The sequence below is a fragment of the Pollicipes pollicipes genome, unplaced genomic scaffold (genome assembly GCF_011947565.3).
Source record: "Pollicipes pollicipes isolate AB1234 unplaced genomic scaffold, Ppol_2.1 Scaffold_1600;HRSCAF=1878_pilon_pilon_pilon, whole genome shotgun sequence".
In the NCBI taxonomy this organism is placed as follows: Eukaryota; Metazoa; Arthropoda; class Thecostraca; order Pollicipedomorpha; family Pollicipedidae; genus Pollicipes; species Pollicipes pollicipes.
The window spans coordinates 12933072-12954190 of record NW_023595962.1 but is presented as its reverse complement, the minus strand read 5'-3'; the positions used below and the strand labels follow the sequence as shown (position 1 = coordinate 12954190).

The 21119-nt window shown below is 51.1% G+C and overlaps 1 protein-coding gene across 1 annotated transcript; it reads left to right on the top strand.

The window, feature by feature from the left end:
• Positions 1-3360: 3360 nt before the first annotated feature.
• On the top strand, positions 3361-11699 carry LOC119090089 (protein qua-1). Its single transcript, XM_037212886.1, has 6 exons — positions 3361-3515; positions 6183-6360; positions 7585-7724; positions 8626-8775; positions 10570-10646; positions 11251-11699. Exons 1-6 carry the CDS (start codon positions 3458-3460, stop codon positions 11377-11379), a joined length of 732 nt encoding a protein of 243 aa, XP_037068781.1. The 5' UTR covers positions 3361-3457; the 3' UTR covers positions 11380-11699.
• The last annotated feature ends 9420 nt before the right edge of the window (positions 11700-21119 follow it).

Here is a 21119-nt window from a genome sequence, read left to right as displayed (position 1 = left end):
GAGCTTCTTAATCCTGCCTTACTTGATGCACCAGGGTATCTTAACAGGCTGCTAAAGTGGACCGTGCACAAACTGATCCCGGTTGTTCATAAACACAGGTGCTCGTCGCCTGGTGCAACCGCTGAACCTGCTTACGCACAGAACCATGCAATACAAGACGTTGTATTACTCGTTATGCGTTGGCTTTATCGCTCTAAGAGGCCGCAACCGCTTGATTGCACCAGTCTTCAAATGCAATTTCCTGGTGATAAAGGGCATCCGAGGACAGTGGAACGCGACCGCGAAGTTGAAGGAAGTCCACCATCGGACAATTCACAAGGTAACCCATCGCGACGCAGGGACCGCAGTCACGAGAACACGTCTGAGTTCAGAGTTAAGCGCAGCGCTGGCATTGCCCGAGGCGACGAGTGACCTCCTGTCCCCGAGCCGTTACACCGGGGACTCCAACCGCCGTCAGCATGACCGCGTCCCATCCCAACAAATCGCTTTTTCTTTTGGTTTTTGTTTGGATGTAAATTAGTTTGATTACATTAAAGATGAGACAGCGTTTTTCAAGCCCCAACAAAAAGTAGCACCAGTTATTACATGCCGCGTCAGCCTGGTGGCTGCATCGCGCGCTCATCAGCATCACGCGCTCTGGTGGCTGGTTGAGCACAACATGCTCAGGGGGTGGAGGGGTGGTAGTCGAAATGCTCCCCCTGAGAATGCTAAAGACTAAGAGCGAAAAACAACAAATTCACCGGGTGGGTTAGACTTCATGTGAACTCACTTGTAACTAACACAGTATTATTAGCCGAATTCCTCGGAAAACCACGGGAGTAGAGATATAGTTAGGTGGATACTTCGGCAACATGCCTTTCTCGAACAAAATCGGAAGTGAATTCACTTTTTTGAATGCATGTCAATACAGATTCTTCATTCAGAAGTTGTGTAATGATGCGCCAAGCGGTATGTTCCCAAAAGGGCCGATCAGGGTCGTTTAAGGCCACTGACCAAGCCTGACCTTTCAGAAGTTTGACGTTTCAGTCTGGCCTTAGGACAGCGCTGGCCAGTGGTCCAAGTCAAGTTCAGGTTTAGTGGTCTTGTTGTCCAAGTTTAGACTAGATGTAGTAGTTCATGTTTCAAGCCCATGCTACAAAGGTCAGCGCTATAGGCCCTAACCCCATCTGAGAGTATGTAGGATCCGCCAGAAGCGTGTGAATGGGCTGAGGGAAAAAGCACACGAATGTACGTGGTTTATAAGATCCCTTGTAACCTGTGCAAGGAAAGATTTTATAAACAAAAACCATTCGCAGCGACCGTGACCGTTTTTCTGAACACCATGGAGATGCTGGTTTTTGAGGAGCGTACACACCACGAGGGGATCACACGATAGACTTATTCGGAGCAATGGAGCAGAGTGCAACAAATACGGACTTTAGCGGCAGCTGAAGACATTGAAAACCTAAATATATCAGTCGCTACACATTCGGGATCTTTACTCGAGGTCGAACACACCTCAGGATATCAGAATCACTGCACATTTGTGATCTTTGCTCGATGTGGAAAACACCCCAAGATATAAGGATATCCACTGCCCACCCGTGATTCTCGCTCGAGGTCGAACGCGCCCCAGGATATCAGAATCACTGCACATTCGTGATCTTAACTCGATGTGGAATACACCCCAAGATATCAGGGCCCTGCACACCCGTGATCCTCGCTGGAGCTCGAACACACCTCAGGATATCAGAACCACTGCACATTTGTGACCTTCGCTCGAGGTCGAACACACCTCACTATAATAGAAACGCGGCATATTCGTGACCTTTGCTCGAGGCTGCACACGTACGTAATTTTGGTTCCTGATCTGGAGAAACATTATTAAGGCAATGCACGTTTAGAAATCAATCAATGGGCATTCAGTGCGGTGCACAACGATGCACGCTGAAAGATTCCTTTCTGTCGTGATACCCGGCACGGGTCACCGAAGCCTTTACGCTCAACCGTCCATGTTGCGGGCAGCCCGTACCAGTATGCCCTGTACCGGGTGCGAGGGCGTGACAACCTGAATACCCGGGACGTCCGTGAGTTTCGTGCAATATTCGGAACCTTGTTACCTAAGATTCGTGGAAAAAGATGTTGCGTAAGGTTCGTGGTAAGGGTCCGTCGTTGTTAACATGAAGAGACGGTACAGCACGTTTTAGGACGTATTTCCTAAACACTATTTTGCACGGCGTTTATGCGTTATCGTAACGACGCCTCCAGGGTCGACCCACCCCTGCGACTGCTTCGGTTGGGATCGTCCGGAGGTGCATTTGCGGTGCGCTCCTGCCCGACAGTCACCTTTTCAACTGACTGACATTTGATGATGTCAGAGGCGGTCAGCTGCTGGGCGCGACACGACGGCGGACCCTACGGCCGGGCCGCGGTCCCGGCACCGCCGGCGACGCGTCCAGGCACTCCGAGGGGACTTCTTACCCTACACGATCCGTCGCAGTAGAAATGGACCGTTTGAGGGCATGAAGAGGCCGACATTAGACGCGTTAGGTGAAACGGTCAGAGCTGTCGGCGCGCCCCAAACCGGCAATGGCGCACAAAGATTGATAAAGTGCTGACATTCACGTTGACGAACGAGTAATTTCTTTGAGTTTTAAGGATGAAGAACTTGGAATTGAGGATAACTGAAATTCAGGAATACGATGTGGATCTTCAGTAGAGTACAAACGGGATAATATAGGCACGGTAAGTTCTGATAGATGGCCATTCCAAAGTACACCCTACGAATCGTCCGCTTGCACGGTGATGAAACCAGAGGCTTCTTCACCAGCCATAACATGAATCACTGGAAACGTAGGATGAATCTGTGGCCCAAGTTAAATTACACCCCCTAGACTCACTTGATCAGTGACTTTGACCAACATCCCCATAGACTAGCACCACGGGCGCGGCCAAGGGGTGGTGGCCACCTTTCCTCGAGATGGCTGGGGCTACTGCGGGACCAGTGCCCCTGCAGTTTATCGTAGGCCAAGGTGTTTTTAGGGCATCTAACGCATCAAAAGTGGCTGCCGGGCATAAAATAAGCTGTCGAGCGTGCAAAGGTAGCCCAATCCAAAACCACGGCGATTCTAATGACAAAGAGGGCCCCGTGGAAGAAGGGGCTTTGACCTAGCCATGACTAATTTAGTCGCCTCACTGCGAGTCACTGGCTAGTGCCGGGATGGGCCACAGCCTTCCGCCGTCACCTTTACTGCACCACTCCCACGTCTGCCCGCAAAACAAAATGGCGCTGACCTTTGGCCGCCGTCGGCGACCTTTGGCTGACCCCGGACCGCGCCCGCCTGCACGGCGGGGCCCCCGGCGGTCGGCGCAGTCGCTTGTCCCGCCGCCGGCAGCGTCCGACCCCTGCAGGAGCGTCTGCCGCGCCAGCGCCTGCCCGTCTGCCCGTCTGACCGTCTGACCGTCTGGGGCTCGCAGGATGCACGTCTTCGCCTGCCTCGTCGGCTGTCTGCTGCTGTCGGCTGCTGCCGTGGCAGGTACGCGCCGGGACCGGCAGGGAGAGACGAAGATGGCGGCGTTGGCCATCGGCTCCTGCGCGGCTCCAAGGCAGTGTTTCGCCTCGCGCGCTTCTGCGGATCGTGACCTCCCCCCCCCCCCCCCCTTTACCCTGACCGTCCCTGACTTAACATTTTGTGAGACCTCGCGGAAGAGCTCTCAGAGCTCTGTTAAGCTCTTTAAGTATGCCACAAGGAATTCTGTACGAACATTTATGCTTACCAATAATTTCGCCAAATGGGGCGAATGGGCCTAAAAGATGACCTTTGAATCCAAATGCGTACGGAAGCCTCAGGAAGTGAATGGGTCATTGACATCTTTGAAGTCGATTTTTTCATGCATTCCCATATGCATCAGTCATCTTGCATCAAAGCTACACACTCCCAATAAGTGGGGACATGGCTTCCTCCCTCCCTCCCTCGCTCCCCTCTCTCTGTTCCCGCGTCTGCGTTTGGGTCCGTTGATGTCTGTAGATTTGTGCACAACACAAGCTGATCCGGACGCGTTACGCTGGAAGCGAGTGACGTGAAAATGATGTAGTAAATGCGAGGTGTGATGCGACTGGCGGTGCACTAATCCTCGCCGTGATTCATCGTTTTTCACATCGGGGACTGATAGGGGAGGGGTTCGATGCGCCCCTCTCCCTTCTGCCGTTTCAAAACTAAGAAAGGTACACTCTCACGGAAAAAAAACGGTGGGTTCGCCCTCAACAATTTCTAGCGATTGGTTATGAGTTTCATGTTGCTAGGCCCAGTATTGACGCCATTCATTTTCAGGGTGTTAAGCATTTACTAGAACTTTACGGAAACATAAAACTTCAAAAGTTTTTCAGTGCACCAATCAATTCTGGAAATAGTTAAGTGTATATATATATATATATATATATATATATATATATATTATATATAATGACACATTTCACGTTCTCTGTCATTAACTGTAATTTAGTTTACCGGCGCATATGTCACGCTACGCACCTGCGTTGAAGTGCACCAACAAGGACAGGGAATTGACGTCTGAATGACAATGTCTTCTGCGCAGAATACGTCAAATCTCCAATTTGCGCTTCATGCTAAACTTCAAAGTCCGCAAGTCCGAGTGACATCAAAGCGCAATTTTAAGTGTGATGGAATCAAAATAATAGCGTCACATGGCGCGCTTCACATGGCAGGAATGTGGCAATTTTGCCACATCGAGTGTGGCTTGCGTCATCGCGATGCATTCGTGACTCATCGGACATGTTGTCCCTCTCCCGTTGTTTAGGCACCAAATGGGAACCCGTAAGTACACGGCTGGTCAGCGCTACTGGTGAAATAGCCGTGGGAAGCTCCGCAGTATTTGTCCAGCGCGCGGCACTGTGCAGACTGGTGTGCAGACTTCTGCTGCGTTCACCATTACTGGAGTAAATCCCCTCTTGCGTTCTTTGGCCACTACGCGGCGCCACTGTCGCTACCAACCAAACAGCAAATGGCCGCGACTGCCGCGTTCTTCTTGTGCATACCGGCACCGGCCTAGTCACATCGACCAGCACACCACTGTAAGAATGCTAAGAATGTTTTTTTTCTGAAATACAAAGACAACTTCTCAAAAGCTCGTGTGTTTGTGTGTGTGTGTGTGTGTGTGTGTGTGTGTGTGTGTGTGTGTGTGTGTGTGTGTGTGTGTGTGTGTGTGTGTGCGCGCGCGCGCGTGCGCGTGAGCAGATATGAGCTTGACTGACGGCGCACTCACAATTTCATAACAACCTGCATATGACTGCGCTACGACATGTCTGCCGCACCCTGTCAACAGGCTTGCCTGACTGACGGGTGGAGCGCGTGGACGCATGGATGTCACGTGGCCAGGTATGACGTGGTATGTCACGTGGTATGACCATTCTTCTGACGGCTTGTAATGCATCGACCAAAGCTGGTTTGTAGCTCTTGAATCAACTAATTGGTTGGGCAGTGCTGTTACCGGCCAGCCGCCGTTGTTCGCACTGGCTACATTTGGTGACCTTTTGAAATGTCACAGGGACGTCATAGCAGCATTAACCGGGAATGAATCATTCCTATCACCATTTTTCATTGGTTTGCTTTTTACACGTTAAAGGAAGTGTTCCACATTTGTATGGGGTTTTGAACTGAAATAGCCATCTTAAAGACCTGTCGATGTAGTTCACAGCCCTGGGCTTCTAAGACCTAAACCCCTCTAGTTGCTAAGCCACAGGCCCGTAAAAATGGGGAGAGCATTTCGGGGAGAGTATTTCAAGGTCACATTGTCATACGTGGCGCCAACATAACGAGGTCACCCGTTCAAGGGTAATGGATAGGTAAACAGTAAGCTTAGCCGATTCGCTGCTATCAAATGGAAACTGCGTGTTCAATTTTTTTCACAGATTTGGTCCCATCGTCTTTCATTGGAAGAATTCTGTGATCAGCGGAGGATGACGAATGATATGAATGTGACGTAATGCATGTGACATAATGAGTATGACGTATTGCGTGTGACGCTGACCTGAACAGTGACGTTGACTTCGGCACCGGCTGGCAATGAGCAGTTCGACCTGGTGACGTCCGTGCTCAAGAAGCTCGGGGCGGACATGGGTGTGACGTAATGAGTGTGACGTAATGAGTGTGACGTGGTGACCTGAGCGGTGACGTTGACTTCAGCACCGGCTGGTAGTGAGCAGGCCAACCTGGTGTTGTCCGTGCTCGAGAAGCTCGGGGCGGATATCCAGAACAGCACGAAGGATGGGAAGAGCGTGAGCAAAACGGATTCGGCCAAGCGGACAGAAATCTCGGCACCGGGACCGTCCTCCACACAGGCAGTCCTCACCTCCGCAGCCGGGTAAGGGTGTCCTCCAAAATAACTGCTGACTCAGCATTGACGAGCTTTTTGACGCATCATTCTAGTTTCCGGACCATTGACTTGGAATCATCGCTTAGATTAAAGATGGTTTGCACAAAATTACTCATATATTCATCGCTCCTTACATTTTGACGTTTCGAGATCCTATCTCATCATCGGAGAATACTAAATAGCCCACAAAATAAGTTTGGAAGAGCTAGAAGATAATCATTATCCTTAGCGGTAACTTATTTCTTGTGCCATTTAGTCTCCTCTGACGATGAGATAGGATTTCGAAACGTTAGAGTGTAAGGAGCGATAACTATATGAGTAATTTTGTGCAAACTATCCGTAATCTAAGCGATGACGCCAAGTGAAAGGCCCGGAAACTAGAACGATGCGTCAAAAAGCTCGTCAATGCTGAGCCAGCAGTGTTTTTTCATCGAGCATGTTTTAAAGAAAGGATTCTGCTGAAATATTCCAACATACTTGCATCTATATATATATATATATATATATATATATATATATATATATATATATATATATATATATATATATCAGCTCTCCGAGTGTCCGTATGGGGCAATCGTCAACAATCGAAAGGATTCGAGGCTGTTTCTGTGACCTGACCTGACCTGCTCCTATGTTACTGATGCAAAACAGTGATGGCATGTATTGCGACATGACCTCTGGTGCCCATGCCTTGATTTTCAAAAAAGATCGCAGGATCCGATCTCATGATACCATTGACATGGAACCCTATGGAATCATGGATCCCTCCTCAGGATCCAGGCACGTCCAGATCCAGGATTCAGGCTCTAATGACATGCTATCTGGAATGGCCCGAAATAACCAAATGCTTTTTCAAGTGAGCTTAAGTGTCCCCAAGTAACGTCATGCGACCTTATCTGCACGATCAACCTGCATTTGCGCGGTCAGAATGATATCGCGTCACCTCTCACTACCTCGTGTGATCGCATATGATGCCAGTGACACCTTGTGACGAAAGTCGGCGGGTGTGCGCACCTTCACGCGGCATCTTGTGTCGACACATCACACCATCATTCACATCACCATGCATGTGTCACCGTCATCCACATCAGCAGACACATCATCGACATCAGACTGCTGAACTTCCGATGACCTCAAAATAGGCCATCGTAATGTCCCGTGACCCCCTACGACGTCTGTGACCTCTCATGACCCCTGCGACCTCCACAGCACGCCCGAGGGCGAGGAGACGTCGAGCAGCACAGTGCTGGCCACCGGGAAGGGTGACGCCGGCCCGGACGGTCTCTCGGGCAGCCTGTCTGTGGTGGGCGGTGGATCCAATACCGACGGCTCTGGCGCCGGCTCCGACGGTGAGCAGAGCCCCCGCGGCTGACCCGCTGACCCCCTCGGCTGACCCGCTGACCCCCTCGGCGGAAAAGATGACCCCGGGACAGACCCGATGACCCCTGAGGGCGATGTGGTGGACATATTATAAGAGAGGGCATGAGATGAATGGGAGCAATCGCCGTTGGGCGGTGCGCCATTCCCGTCGAAAACGTTTGGTTCGGGTCTCGCACCATAAAGTCAGCCTGATCCAAGCAGACACTGTGGCGGAGGTCACCGTCGCGCCGTTAACTACTGCCAGACAATGGTGTACAGTGGTGTCAGACAGTAGTGGTGGTGTGTAGACACTGGTGCACCTCTGCAAGGTGCGTTACGTTATTGTGATAAACGGGGAAGAGGATTCGGTGGTAAATTTAAAACTGTTAGTGATGCTGTTGCAACACTGTTAGATGGTAGCGATGCCACACTGTCGCACCATTGCGCCATCACCGGTCGCTGAATTTGCACATCGTGGAATATATTGTTATTTATATCGCTTTTAAGCGATTACGCTGTAAAACTAACACGGCGCTATCTTATGCATTCATTTGCAAACGGGTGTGGAAATTAATAGGTCTATCAACTGCAGCTTTGCTCCACCTTGTGGTATGGTGTTGTTACATGTGCCAAGCCGCGACGTAACTCATGTCGGCATAGCACGTTATCATGCAACACGTCACGCCTTAATGGAATGCGTCACGTCCTGAAGTCATACGTCACGTCTTGATGTAAAACATCACGTCCTGATATAACATGGCATGTCCTGATATAGCACGACACCTTACTAGCTGTGGCGCAGTACCCCTTGACGTAGTATCCTGTGACGTCATGCCCCGTGATGAGATGGCCGCGAGCGGTGGTGACGGCGGTGGGGCGGCGCTGCGGCAGGAACGGCCCTGGTCGGCAGCGTCGCCGTCAAGAACGGCAAGATCTCCGTCACCACGGCCATCATCAAGACGGACGGGCACTCGGACAAGGGCACCAACACCGGCACCCTTGGCATGACCACATCTGTCGCCCCCGACGGCGACGCCAAGGGTACGTCACGCGTCACGTCACGCGTCACGTCAGCCGTCCTCGGACGCTGTGGGGCGCGCGGCCGGGGGGGGGGGAGGGGGGAGGCGGACGCCACGCTCGTGACCAGGGCGGGGCTGGCGTCGTGGGCTGGACTGGACGCGGTCGCGGGACAGTTCATCCGCGCGGACGAGGGCTGGTCGGGTCTGGAGACGGCTGTGGCGTGGACGGACGCCACCCTGGATCGGCACCCTGGGATAGATCTCGTGACGGATACGCCTGCTTTGGAGCGCTAGGATGTAATGGGATAACAAGAAGCAGTTTTGGGATTGGTGTTTGTTCCAAAATGTGGCCAATAGCTATCGGTTTCGAGATTGTGTTGAGGACAGTGCTGCAGTGCCGTTGCAAGAACTTTTCGGCAGGGGTGCACAATTTTACACCTTGACCACATTGGCATTGCCTTTAGCGGACAGACCGTGCTTGGATGTGGCTATGTGTTGCGCTTGGAATTGGAGGTGCAATGACCTTCCGATATAGGCATGTTTCGCTAAGCCTATCAACAACACCTTCAAAGCAAGCGACGTGACTTCCCACGGTGCTGAATGCTAAGTATGCTTCTGAGTGAAAAGTATCCTCTTTCAACTTACTTAATCACCATCATGCATTGTTCAGCACATTTGGTGCAATGCATGTGTTTTTCGGGCGTCAGATCTGAGGCACGTCTCCCTGTCCAATTTGGCAACGCCGCAGCGAAATGTCGAGGCGACGCTTCAGACTGGCGCAGAATCTCAGCCGGCGAGCGGAAAGCTTGGGCTTTTGGTGCCTCAGGCGGTCGATTCGGCGTGGTTTTTCGTGCTCTCTGCACGGTAATTTTTTTCCTGCCCGCTGACGTTTGCCAGAATGTCGTATGATTACTGGTTGGAAGACGTGAAAGCGTAAGTTCCTGCCAGGCATAGGCACGAGCCTTCGCCGACACCGAAAATCCCAATGGCACTTGGATGATGCGCCTAGATGCGCCTAGATGCTCGTAGATGATGCGCGGAGGTACGCCTAAGCACCCCACTGACCATGATATTGTTCTGTATAATGCAGCTGTGAGAACTGACGGAAGTCGCAAAACACGAGCGCGGAGACTGCGCGATTTGTGATGCCAATATTTTCGTTCCCAAAGCTTATAGCACGGAGATTGGGTATTGGCTTTGAGCAATGGTATTGTTCATTGGTATTTAACTGTTTGTATGGCGTTATAGTGGACATTTAGATATTAGCATTGTATTATATTGACAGTGCATTTTCCAGTATAGATATGGGACATTTTGGTGATTGTCATATTTACTCAACAATTCCCTGAAATACTGTCACTGTTTCACAGCAGGTCCCGTCCACTGTCCCAACCTTAACTCTGCTGTTATTTCAAGCGTCCCCGTTCCAGCCCAGTAACCAGAATTCTGCTCGCAGGGCGGGGGAATGTCAAACTTCTCCGAAATACTGCGAATCTGAACAGAATTCCTGCGAAATTGTGCAGTTACTTGTGTAAAGTAATTGGCTGAGGAGCGGGGACATGTGCTTTCCACCCACCCACTCTTGGCTACATCCCTACCACGCGTTTTGATGTCTCCATTGCTTGGTACGGGCGGATCGGAAAGCATGTGCGTCTAATGAAATGCACTTGCTTGCAATGCTCATGGGAATATGACACGTTATACTTTTTCTATCGCTTTTCGGTGTTCTGCCTCACTGACCTTTTACATCCGTGATCGAGGGCGTTGATCTGCTCGCGTGACCTGTGCGTGACATTTGCGTGACGCACTGCTACAGGTATCCACGAGTCGGGCTCGACATCAGGCCCGGCCAAGGAGTCCACCTCGCAGGGCGACCTGCAGCTCGGCTCCTCGGTACGTCCTCCTCGTCCACTCCCTGTGGTGTGGCTCGGGGTGGGATCTAGGGTGGGACCCGAGGTGGGACCCGAGGTGGGACCCGAGGTGAGACTAGTAGTGAGGACATCCGATCTCGGAGGCTGGCGAGCAGCTTGGTGGTTGTGCGCCCTTCCGCCGCTGTAAAACAGCACTGTTCCTTACTCAGCAGCGAACCTTTTCTCTGCCCATGACTCAAAAGCTGACCCTGCACCTGCCACTGACTCAGCAGTGAGCCCTTTCTCTGCGCCTGGCTCGGCAGTGGACTCTTTCTTTGCTACTAGCTCGGCGGCTGACCCTGGCTCTGCCCCTGACTCGGCAGTGGACTCTTTCTCTGCCACTAACTCAGCAGCTGGCCCTGGCCCTGCCCCTGTCTCGGCAGAGGACCCTTTCTCTGCCACTAACTCAGCAGCTGGCCCTGGCCCTGCCCCTGACTCGGCAGAGGACTCTTTCCCTACCCCTGACCCAGCAGCTGACCCTGGCCCTGCCCCGGACTCAGCAGTGGACCCCGACCATGCCCCTGACTCGACAGCTGACCCTGGCCCTGCCCCTGACTCAGCAGATGACCTAGACGCTGCTCCGGCAGGTCGGTGATGTTTCCTCCGAGGTCACCGTGTCTGGCGGCTCGCAGACCACCAAGAAGGACTCACCTCCGAAGCCGAAGAAGAGGGAGTCTGCCATCGACCGGGCCACAAGACGTCTGGGTCTGGATTAGCCCGACCCGTTCGGTCCTGGACCGACGTATTGTTGAGAGGGGTGGGGGGGGGGGGGGGAGTAGCTCTGTTTTGATGACCCGAAACCGTGATCTTCCGGAAAAACATTGTCTAGAAGTGCTAATCTAGCTGCAACATGAGGCGTATTGCTCAGAGACGATTCTGGCGGGAAGAATATTTCACCATTTTCGCATTGATCACGCTACCAGTGCAACGAAAGCAAAATGAGGCGAAGGGTTGTTGGGCTTGCTTTTGTGGTGCCAAAATGTGGACACACCTCGCAATTCCGGTTTATGTTTGAATAAAACGAATTTGTAATGAACAGGTTGCGTGCATGCAACTTTCATTGCGGGTAGCATGCAGTAATAATGCTCGTTGTCATCCGGTGGCTAGCAGCGAAACGATGAGTCCCCATCGTGTCAAAAGATCGGATTGACCATTCGCGTAACGCAGACATTCATGTGCGCTACCCCAGACATTCATTTGTGCTACCCCAGACATTCATGTGCTCTACCCCAGACATTCATGTGCGCTACCCCAGACACTCATGTGCGCTACCCCAGACATTCGTGTGCGCTACCCGAGACACTCATGTGCGCTACCCCAGACACCCATGTCCGCTACCCCAGACATTCATGTACGCTACCCCAGACACTCATGTGCGCTACCCCAGACATGAAGCGTCTCTGCCATGGTCAGATCTGAAAGGTAAGATTGGCACCAACGTCACACCAGAGAAACAAGCCAAGTCTCAAGTACTACATTTTTGTATTGCGAGTTGCAGGTCCTTTACAAACCACAACATGGTTTTCTAGAGCAGCCATGTAGCGCATTAATGATATGATGCTTAAACGTAAAGGTATGTTACATGAAACGGTACTCCACAAATGCTTCGTTTTCTAAAGCCATCGTTGAATAAAGAAATAACTAAATGCGTAGACATAGTACCACAAAGTGTAGACATTATGAGCACAAAGCTCTTATGCTGAGTTTGTGCCCCCTCAGTGGCGCCCAAAATATGGCCAAAGTAGATTTGCGAGCTATTCACGACCTTGCGTGGCCATAGGAAATGTCAAATTAGGTTCGAATTGAGGCCAAAAATTGAACTAAAGAATTGACTTGTAGATGATAATGAACAGAGAAACGATCTTCAGGTAAAACTTTAAAGCAATGCCTAAATTAATATCCTTGAAAAAAAACTGTTGGCATGCATCACGAGTATCGTGGTAAAAATCTTCCCCGTCTCAGCATCATTCGTATTCAGTAAAGTAACTGCATCAGTCGATAAGATTCAGGTGGCACAAGGGCGGGGGCGGGTGTGGAGAAGAATGGTATTAAGTCGGTCACCCTAGCATGAGGAAAAGCATTGCAAAAGGTGGTCATCAACTTCGTTAGCTCGTACCTTCTTGTTTCACGACGGGCATCACGGGTATCAATTATTATTCCTGCAGGGTTTGATTCTCTTTCGATTGGTGCCATTTACGTATGTCTAAGGTATCAAACCAGGCGGTGCGTGAGGGGGGGGGGAGGAGAGGGGTCGCAATCGGGCACTCAGGAAACATCTACCAAATGATCGGTCACCTCAGGTCCTGTACTCTCCTGGTCTTATCAGGACTTTCTTATCACTTTAATAGTTCGAACGGAGCCAGTTCATTCGTAGAAATCTCAGAGGCATGAAAAATCATTGCATCACATATGCTTCCCTCTTAAAAGTACATCAACAGGCACACACGGATGTACTTGAAAGTAACATCCCAAAACGCACTGGCAAGCAATCCATCCTTACTAACCATATTGAAATGCAACTCCAATCAACGCCGGGGGTTTATCCTGGCCGCTTAGAACTATTCTGGTACAGTCCATAAACATTCTACTTGGACTCGATTTACGCTCTTTTTACAATCTATTGACACTCTAGTTATGGTCTATGCACACTCTGTTCTCACCCTATTGGCGCTCACGTCCCGAGCACGCACACGCACGCACACACACACCACACACACACACACACACACACACACACACACACACACACACACACACACACACACACACACACACACACACACACACACACACACACACACACAGCTGGTTTGTCACGTGCATGCGCAGGTGTCATGCGAATGCGCAGGTGCCACCGACTACAATCTCGTGTCGGGACAACTTAGACAGACCGGCTGTTTATAGCCGAGATCGTCAGGCTGCGAAGCGGGCTGGGCATGCTGGGGGTATGCATCGTTGGGCCATACATCATCCACCGTGACATGGCCGAGATAATCGGGCTGCGAGGTCGGAGTGGTGACGGCACCGCTAGGCATGCGTAATCGGACCATTCATCGCCCAGTATGGCAGCACTGTCCCCGCCTATCCTTGCTGCAGCTGCGGCATGCACATGCATTACGCGCATTTGCATTTTGGTAATCGAGGTAGCTCAAGAGCGGCTGGAGGTCAGAGCAAGAGTAGTTGGTATTCGGTGCGCAGTTACCTGCTGTCAACCTCCAGCACCGGGTGCAGCCCTGCCTCGATGCGTTTCTACGCCCCGGAATCGTGCAGCAACTCGTGCGTCTCGGCACCAGTTTGTATGTTTGCACCAGCTCGTGTGTCTCCGTACCAGCTCGTCTGTCTCTGCACTAGTTTGTTTGTCTCTGCACCAGCTCGTGCGTCTTTGCACCAGCTCGTATGCCTCTGTACCAGCTCGTACGTCTCTGCACCCGTTCGTATGTCTCTGCACCAGCTCGCATGTCTCTGCAGCAGCTCTGTGCCTCTGCACCAGCTCCTACGTTTCTGTACCAGCTCGTACGTCTCTGCAGTAGCTCTGTGCCTCTGCACCAGCTCCTACGTCTCTGTACCAGCTCGTGTGTCTCTGCAGCAGCTCTATGCCTCTGCAGCAGCTCGCGTGTCTTTTTACTCGGAATGCTGACGACAAGGTACCACGCATCTGCTGCCCTGTGCTGCAGGCTCACACACGAGTGACGTGGAGAAGGCAACGGCCCTGCGGTTTTGGGTCGATTTATGGCGATCCACGGACATCTATATATATATATATATATATATATATATATATATATATATATATATATATATATATATATGTGTGTGTGTGTGTGTGTGTGTGTGTGTGTGTGCGTGTGTGGTATTTGTTTTGCTGCATAGATATAATGATATATCTATCCGTTCATTCCCCTGATTATTCTACGACGAGTAAGGCTATTAACACTGTCTTATCTGTAGGGATATATCCGTAGCCTTTTCGTTCAGTTTTTTCTTGCTGCTAAAACGCGCTGCTCGGATGGCTGGTGCGGACCCTGAACTCTGCGGCGCCTCTGTAGACTAACGTCAGCATGGTCCAGGTTGCCTGTAGTTTTCCGTGGCTCTTTCCGTAATTAACAGACAGACCGTGCTCTTCGCCGGTAACGTTTTATCCTTCTTTTTTAGGTTTTTCAGCTCCAACAGGACGATTGCTTTGCAGCGTCTCGGTGATCTGGAAATCTTGGCGGGTGTGTGTGAATTTCTTGGGTGCTTCTCCAACTTGTTTTCGAGGTCGTAGCCATTGAAGGCCTGCGACGAACGCCTCGCCACGTCATCGCCCAGCAAGAAGTTCGTTTGTACGGGCGGTTTTGTCGCTGCCTTTCAAGCATAGCTGTTTTTGCTTTGCTCCCTTTATTACGTGCTTATTAGGTTTGCGTAGAGCTGAACAAACGGATTTAGAATATGAAACTTCTATCGCAAAAGACATCTGAAATGAGGCGAAGTTTTATCCTTTAGGAACTTTTTTGACAACAACTCGCTGGATGGCGATGTGATTGTCACGTCCATTGTCTAGGCTGGCCCCTAGGCCTGAGAAGGGCACATTGGCCTGTTTATTGCTTACATCCAAACGGCCGGCTCCGGGCGCGCATGCGCTCTGGCCCGTCAGTATCTATTTCACTGCACACATCCACCTTGGCGGTGATGCTGCGCAGGTCGATGCTGCGCCTTATTTCGGAAGGAGATCTCGACCCGCTCCGCTTCCGCGAGAAGCCAGTGCGTCTGATGCGGCACGAGTCCTTCACAATAGATGCAAGGCCAGCCTGTTGCTCCGGAAGGTGCTGCTTTACGCCTGTGACGTACGTGAGTCTTACCAAGAAGCACTCATGCTTGACAGAATGGGGTTCTCCACCAATGTTTTTTTAGTAGGTAATACTTTTTTAGCTACTCTTTTCCTGCCAATGTTTGCAATTTTGTAAATTGTAGTTGCAGAAAAAACACCGCCTTAGCGAATTGCTTTTAGCTATTTGGTGCTGTGTTAACTATTTCATCAAAAACTTTCAAATCGATGGCTGATAAACAACACGTGTCAGTGGTATTTCCACCATATCTTCGCTCGGCGACGTGCACCTTTTCCGGAGTGGATTGCTAGAAATCAAAGGAGTTTGACCGTGCGCGCTCACAATCTTTTATTCTGAGAATTCAGCCCCGCGGCATCACTTTTCCATTTGCCGGTTAGCGTCGACTACCGCTGGCAATACCAGACCCGCACCTGCAGGCGGACGAAAACGCCCACGCACCGGAAAGTAATACCTTCGGACTCCTTATATTTACTGCTACCTCCAAATTGCGTTGTCCACAGCACATTCTATATGTATAGTTTCCGTATTGATTCCTTGATGGGATTGGCGGTTTCAGCAGCACGAACAGCAGCGATCACATCACTGCGTCCAATGTATGGGACGGATTGCTGTCCATTCAGCTTCCGGGGGAGCTGCTGTGCACATCTGGTAGCAAAACTGAACCCTGCTCTATTGAGACCGAATGTTGAGCAAACCCAATGCCAAGCCGCACGAGTGCTGCACTGCCTTTGTTGTTGTTCTGGGGCCAGTTCATCGGCTTTCATCAAGGCGATCATTGTCTCGTGCATGGCTCACCACTACAAGCTATACTCTTCAGATGAAACAGACGATCGGCACGAGATGAACCGGCCGGCAGCGGTGATCGCAGTTATGATCAACAACGGTGCGGCACTTAGCGCGGTGCCGCACTGAATAGGTGAGGCGAAAGGGTGCGGCACCGAGCGGGGCGCTGCCTTGAACAGGTGAAGGGTAAGGGTGCGGCACCGAGCGGGGCGCTGCCTTGAACAGGTGAAGGGTAAGGGTGCGGCACCGAGCGGGGCGCTGCCTTGAACAGGTGAAGGGTAAGGGTGCGGCACCGAGCGGGGCGCTGCCTTGAACAGGTGAAGGGTAAGGGTGCGGCACCGAGCGGGGCGCTGCCTTGAACAGGTGAAGGGTAAGGGTGCGGCACCGAGCGGGGCGCTGCCTTGAACAGGTGAAGGGTAAGGGTGCGGCACCGAGCGGGGCGCTGCATTGAATAGGTGATGATTAAGGACGCGGCACCGAGCGGGGCGCTGCATTGAACAGGTGAAGATTAATGGTGCGGCACCGAGCGGGGCGCTGCATTGAATAGGTGAAGATTAAGGGTGCGGCACCGAGCGGGGCGCTACACTGAATAGGTGAAGGGTAAGGACGCGGCACCGAGCGAGGCGCTGCATTGAATAGGTAAAGCATTGAAAAGGGTGCAGCACCCAGCAATGCACGATATTGGCTGAGTACAGAAAAGGGTCTGCCCAAACCTAATCTGACGTAATTAAGAAGTTTATGCGATCAGAACTATCCTATGGAACCTAAACTAGCTTGGCCTGGCCCCGCACGGCACAGCCTTATCTGACTCAACCAAGTGTAGCGCAATGTCACGTCATGTACAATGCCGTGCCCCTATCGTAACGTAACGTAACCTATCCCACCCTTAGCATGTCACATCCTGTTTACAACCGTATCCTTTTCTGCAGCCTGTCCGGTCCTGCACTTTGTTCGTTGACGGGACAGTTTTTTCAATTAATTATTTGATCACCAACTGTGAAAGAGCCATACAAAATGGCTGGAAATTTCTCTGACTTCGCCCCGAATCTATGAGTGATGAGTACTCCAATAAAGCGACAGGGCTCACGAAGTGATGAGGTTCGAGAGAAACGCAGAACTTTAAGGGGTCAATGTCATCGCTTATTCATATTGGGATGCCAGATATTGCAGCATGTGTGTCTCTGCAAGACATGAGAGAAAGCCTGACTCGGGTATGGGCACAGCGTTCTACGCGCTGAAAAGCAAACGAACGCTTTTGCAAGGCGGAAGCGGTGGATTTACGCAGCTGACATGCACTACGTTGAGCAAGCGGCTGTTGTTGACGCTGCACCACCTTGTGGAAGAGCGCTAAGTGGGACCATGCACCTATCCAGGAAAGGTCATGACCTTTGTCCTTTCCCAGCGCATGGACGTGGCCTTGCAAAGGGAGTGTCTCACTTTGGGGCATATTTCAAAACCATACTATGGTGAAACTTCAGGACCAGTTACGTCTAACAGTAGAACTGACTATTGCAGTACCATGAAGACATAATAAGAATATCACTATGAAGTATTTTTGAGTCCAAACTACGCTTCCAACGTTTTGTAAAAGCCCTACGCTTATTCGCTGCAGTCGTGTTCACCGTCGCGCGCACCTCTAATGATGCGAATAAAGGAACGTTTGTGATTGGCCCAGCGGGCGGCAGCGGCCTATCATCAAGAAATGCACCGGTTGAAGTTTGAACCAGTGCGTCACTTTGGCCGCGTAATGCTCCCATACCCAAAGCCAAGGTGCGCTCCGAAAAGAGTCAATATGGTACATGCCATTATGTATACATATCCTATGTTTTAAGTATTTCAAGCTTTCGTAGCATTTATTCCACAAATATTTTGACAAATTAGTGTGCTGCAAACAATAAAGAACACACACGCTGGAAAAAGCATAACAAATCAAATGTATTACTTTCATGCTGGTGAGCAGGGAGTCAATTAAGATTCCCCCGCAGGAGCGGGTGATTAAAAACAAAATTCTGAGCCATTCAGAACAATTTTGAGGAAACTGGTATTTCTGATCAAATCGCGCGGGTCTGATCGAACAAGAACGGAAAAGTTTAAACAGGTGGGATACTCCCTTGAACGTTAAATCGTTAAGCAGCAGTAGCCCCGGGAGCCTTTGTCACGCGGCGCGCGGACACGCGTGGCTGGCTGCAGCAAGATGTCACGTGATGAGTATCTCAGCAATAAATAACCGGCGGCTTCTCTGGACACGTGGGCTGACGGGCCGACGCGGCCAGCCGGCTGACGGCCGACTGCTAACACAAGATCAGACATCCAGCTGGTGACTTGAGCACACAGGCTGATCCGGGTATGGTCAGCGCGTGGTAATCCTTTTCAAGAGAGACAGCTTTGATGTATGACTGCTTCCGTGCCGCCGCAAACCGCGCATCGGTAGACATCGGTAGACATCGGTAGACATCGGTTAAAGTCGGTAGACAGTACTGTGTTCTGCTTCCCTTAACTTCCCCAGAGAAGGTACTCAAGGGTTTCGTCGCACTTTTGCACAAACATTGAGACGAAGGTGTTGGCACCACGGGTGGGATAAGTGATCAGACCATCGTCCTCGTCTGGTATGTTAGAATTCACGCAACGTTTCGGCCAGTGAGCTCTCTGGCCGTTATCAGGTATTGTGGAGTTCTGAGAAGGGCTGTATGACGTGTGGTTCTCAGCCATGTATGCGTTAAAAACCCAGACTATCTGCTGGAAGCTGCCGGGATTCTAGTTAGGGTGTTCTATCAACTAAGCATACCGGAAAGGACATTCTTGCCAGTGAGCTCAGTTGGTGGAGCACTGGACTCCCCATCAGAAATCCCTGAGTCAAATCCCAGAAATTCCAAGCAGAAAATTCGGATTTTGACGCATACATTGCTGAAAGCCACACATGATCTAGTCCTTCTCAGGACTCCACAACAGCTGACGACGGCCGCAAAGTTCACTGGTCGAAACGCTTTGTATATTCTAGCACACCATCCCTTCCGTGAAACTTAAGTCATCACTGTTCGTACCTCCCCGGCGCACATTGTGAATCTTGACAATAGTGCTGGACAAAAGTGTTGGACAAAAATATTGGACAATAGTGCTGGACAATAGTGTTGTACGATAATGCTGGACAATAGTGCTGGACAATAGTGCTCGACAAAAGTGTTGTACAATAATGCTGGACAGTAGTGCTGGACAATAGTGTTGTACAATAATGCTGGACAATAGTGTTCGACAATAGTGCTGGCTGTGAAAAAGCCCGGCATCTCAGCCGGAGACTTCGACGGCGCGCCGACGGCTCGGGAGATCGATCGCGCGGAGCGTGGGCGGAGCCGCCATCTCACAGCCCGGTCTCCACACATTGTGACCTTTCCACGACCCATACATCCGGCAAAGCTTGACACACATCGAGGGCACTGCCTCGCGGCCGCCGCGCAGTCGACGAGCAGTTCAAGGTTTGCCCAGGCGGCTGCAGCATCTGTCGTGCGCCAGTTCAAATGGAGGGACCCTCTAACCTGGACGGATTAAAGCCACTACGCAAGGCCAGCTCGGGTATGAGAGGAACTCACCACTTAGCTTAAATCATTTTAACTCTAACTCAATCAGTCCGTCTTGCAGTCAAGCTCATGATCGAACAGCACCGCAAAGCCATCGACAACTGTATCACCAGCGAGCGGCACTAACTGCAGAGACAGGCGACATAAGCCGCCTGTCTTTGCTGCCTTCGAGAGTGACGCAACCACACAGCCGCACAGCGACACAGCCCCACGCCGCAGCCACACAGCCACACAGTCACACAGCCGCACAGCGACACAGCCTCACGCCCTGGCCCCACAGCCACACAGTCACACAGCCGCACAGCGACACAGCCTCACGCCGCAGCCACACAGCCACACAGTCACACAGCCGCACAGCGACACAGCCTCACGCCGCAGCCCCACAGCCGCCAGCTGGCAGGTGAAGATACGGCTCGCATACTGAGTGCCTCACACGGCTCACTGTGTCAGCCATTTCAAGCATACGGCTGTGCAGTTGAGAGCCTGATACGGAAAACCGCAGGGGGGACTGCGATGACAACACGCGTGAAGGGCTTGAAGGGAATACTCTACATTTGAAGATATTGGAAGCAAACATCACCTATCATGAAAGAAGCCCTCTTATAACTATTGGTACTCTTTTAAGTGGAAAAGGCTGCTCTAGACAACATAATTGTTTTTTGTTTAGTTAATATGCTCCACAAGACGTCATTGCTTGGTTAAGTCTTCATACCTTGCAAAATATTGATTAAGAGCCAATTGACGGCCGTTAGATCCGGAAATCGTGCTCACGAACGCCTGAAATGAACAACTCGCCAATTACATTTTCTTGGTCTTGATCGTCGCATGGATTATGGAATAGCTGGATTTGAATGATGATTTTATGACGTCATGGATGCGTGGGTGACCTCAACAGTCTCCTCGAAATAGACTACACTTTCGCGAGCGTGTAGCTCAGAAACTAGAAAAATTTAGGTCTTTAGAAGTGTAGAGCTGTGAACTGCACCGAATAATTTTCAAGATGGCTACTTTCAGTTCCAAACCGGATCTTAAGGCGGGACGCTTCCTTTAATCAAGCTGTCTCTGACAGCAGCCCCGCGCAGGAGTTGTGGGGGGGAGGGGGAGGGGGCGGCAGCACAGCAACACGCAGCAACGCGATGACGTCAAAGAAGACGTTGCATGGGAGATTGGAGCACCCGACGAACAGGACACGACCACGTGGGCCGCATAACGCAAGCATTTAAACTGCAGCACATGCCCACGTGAGGCGTGCAAATCGAGCGGCGTCGATTCGAT

Bases quoted from the DNA above. Each gene is read 5' to 3' on its own strand.
- LOC119090089 (XM_037212886.1), top strand. From the start codon at position 3,458: ATGCACGTCTTCGCCTGCCTCGTCGGCTGTCTGCTGCTGTCGGCTGCT. The intron at 6,361-7,584 runs GTAAGGGTGTCC...CGACCTCCACAG, and splicing joins GTCCTCACCTCCGCAGCCGG to CACGCCCGAGGGCGAGGAGA. The intron at 8,776-10,569 runs GTACGTCACGCG...GCACTGCTACAG, and splicing joins CCCCGACGGCGACGCCAAGG to GTATCCACGAGTCGGGCTCG.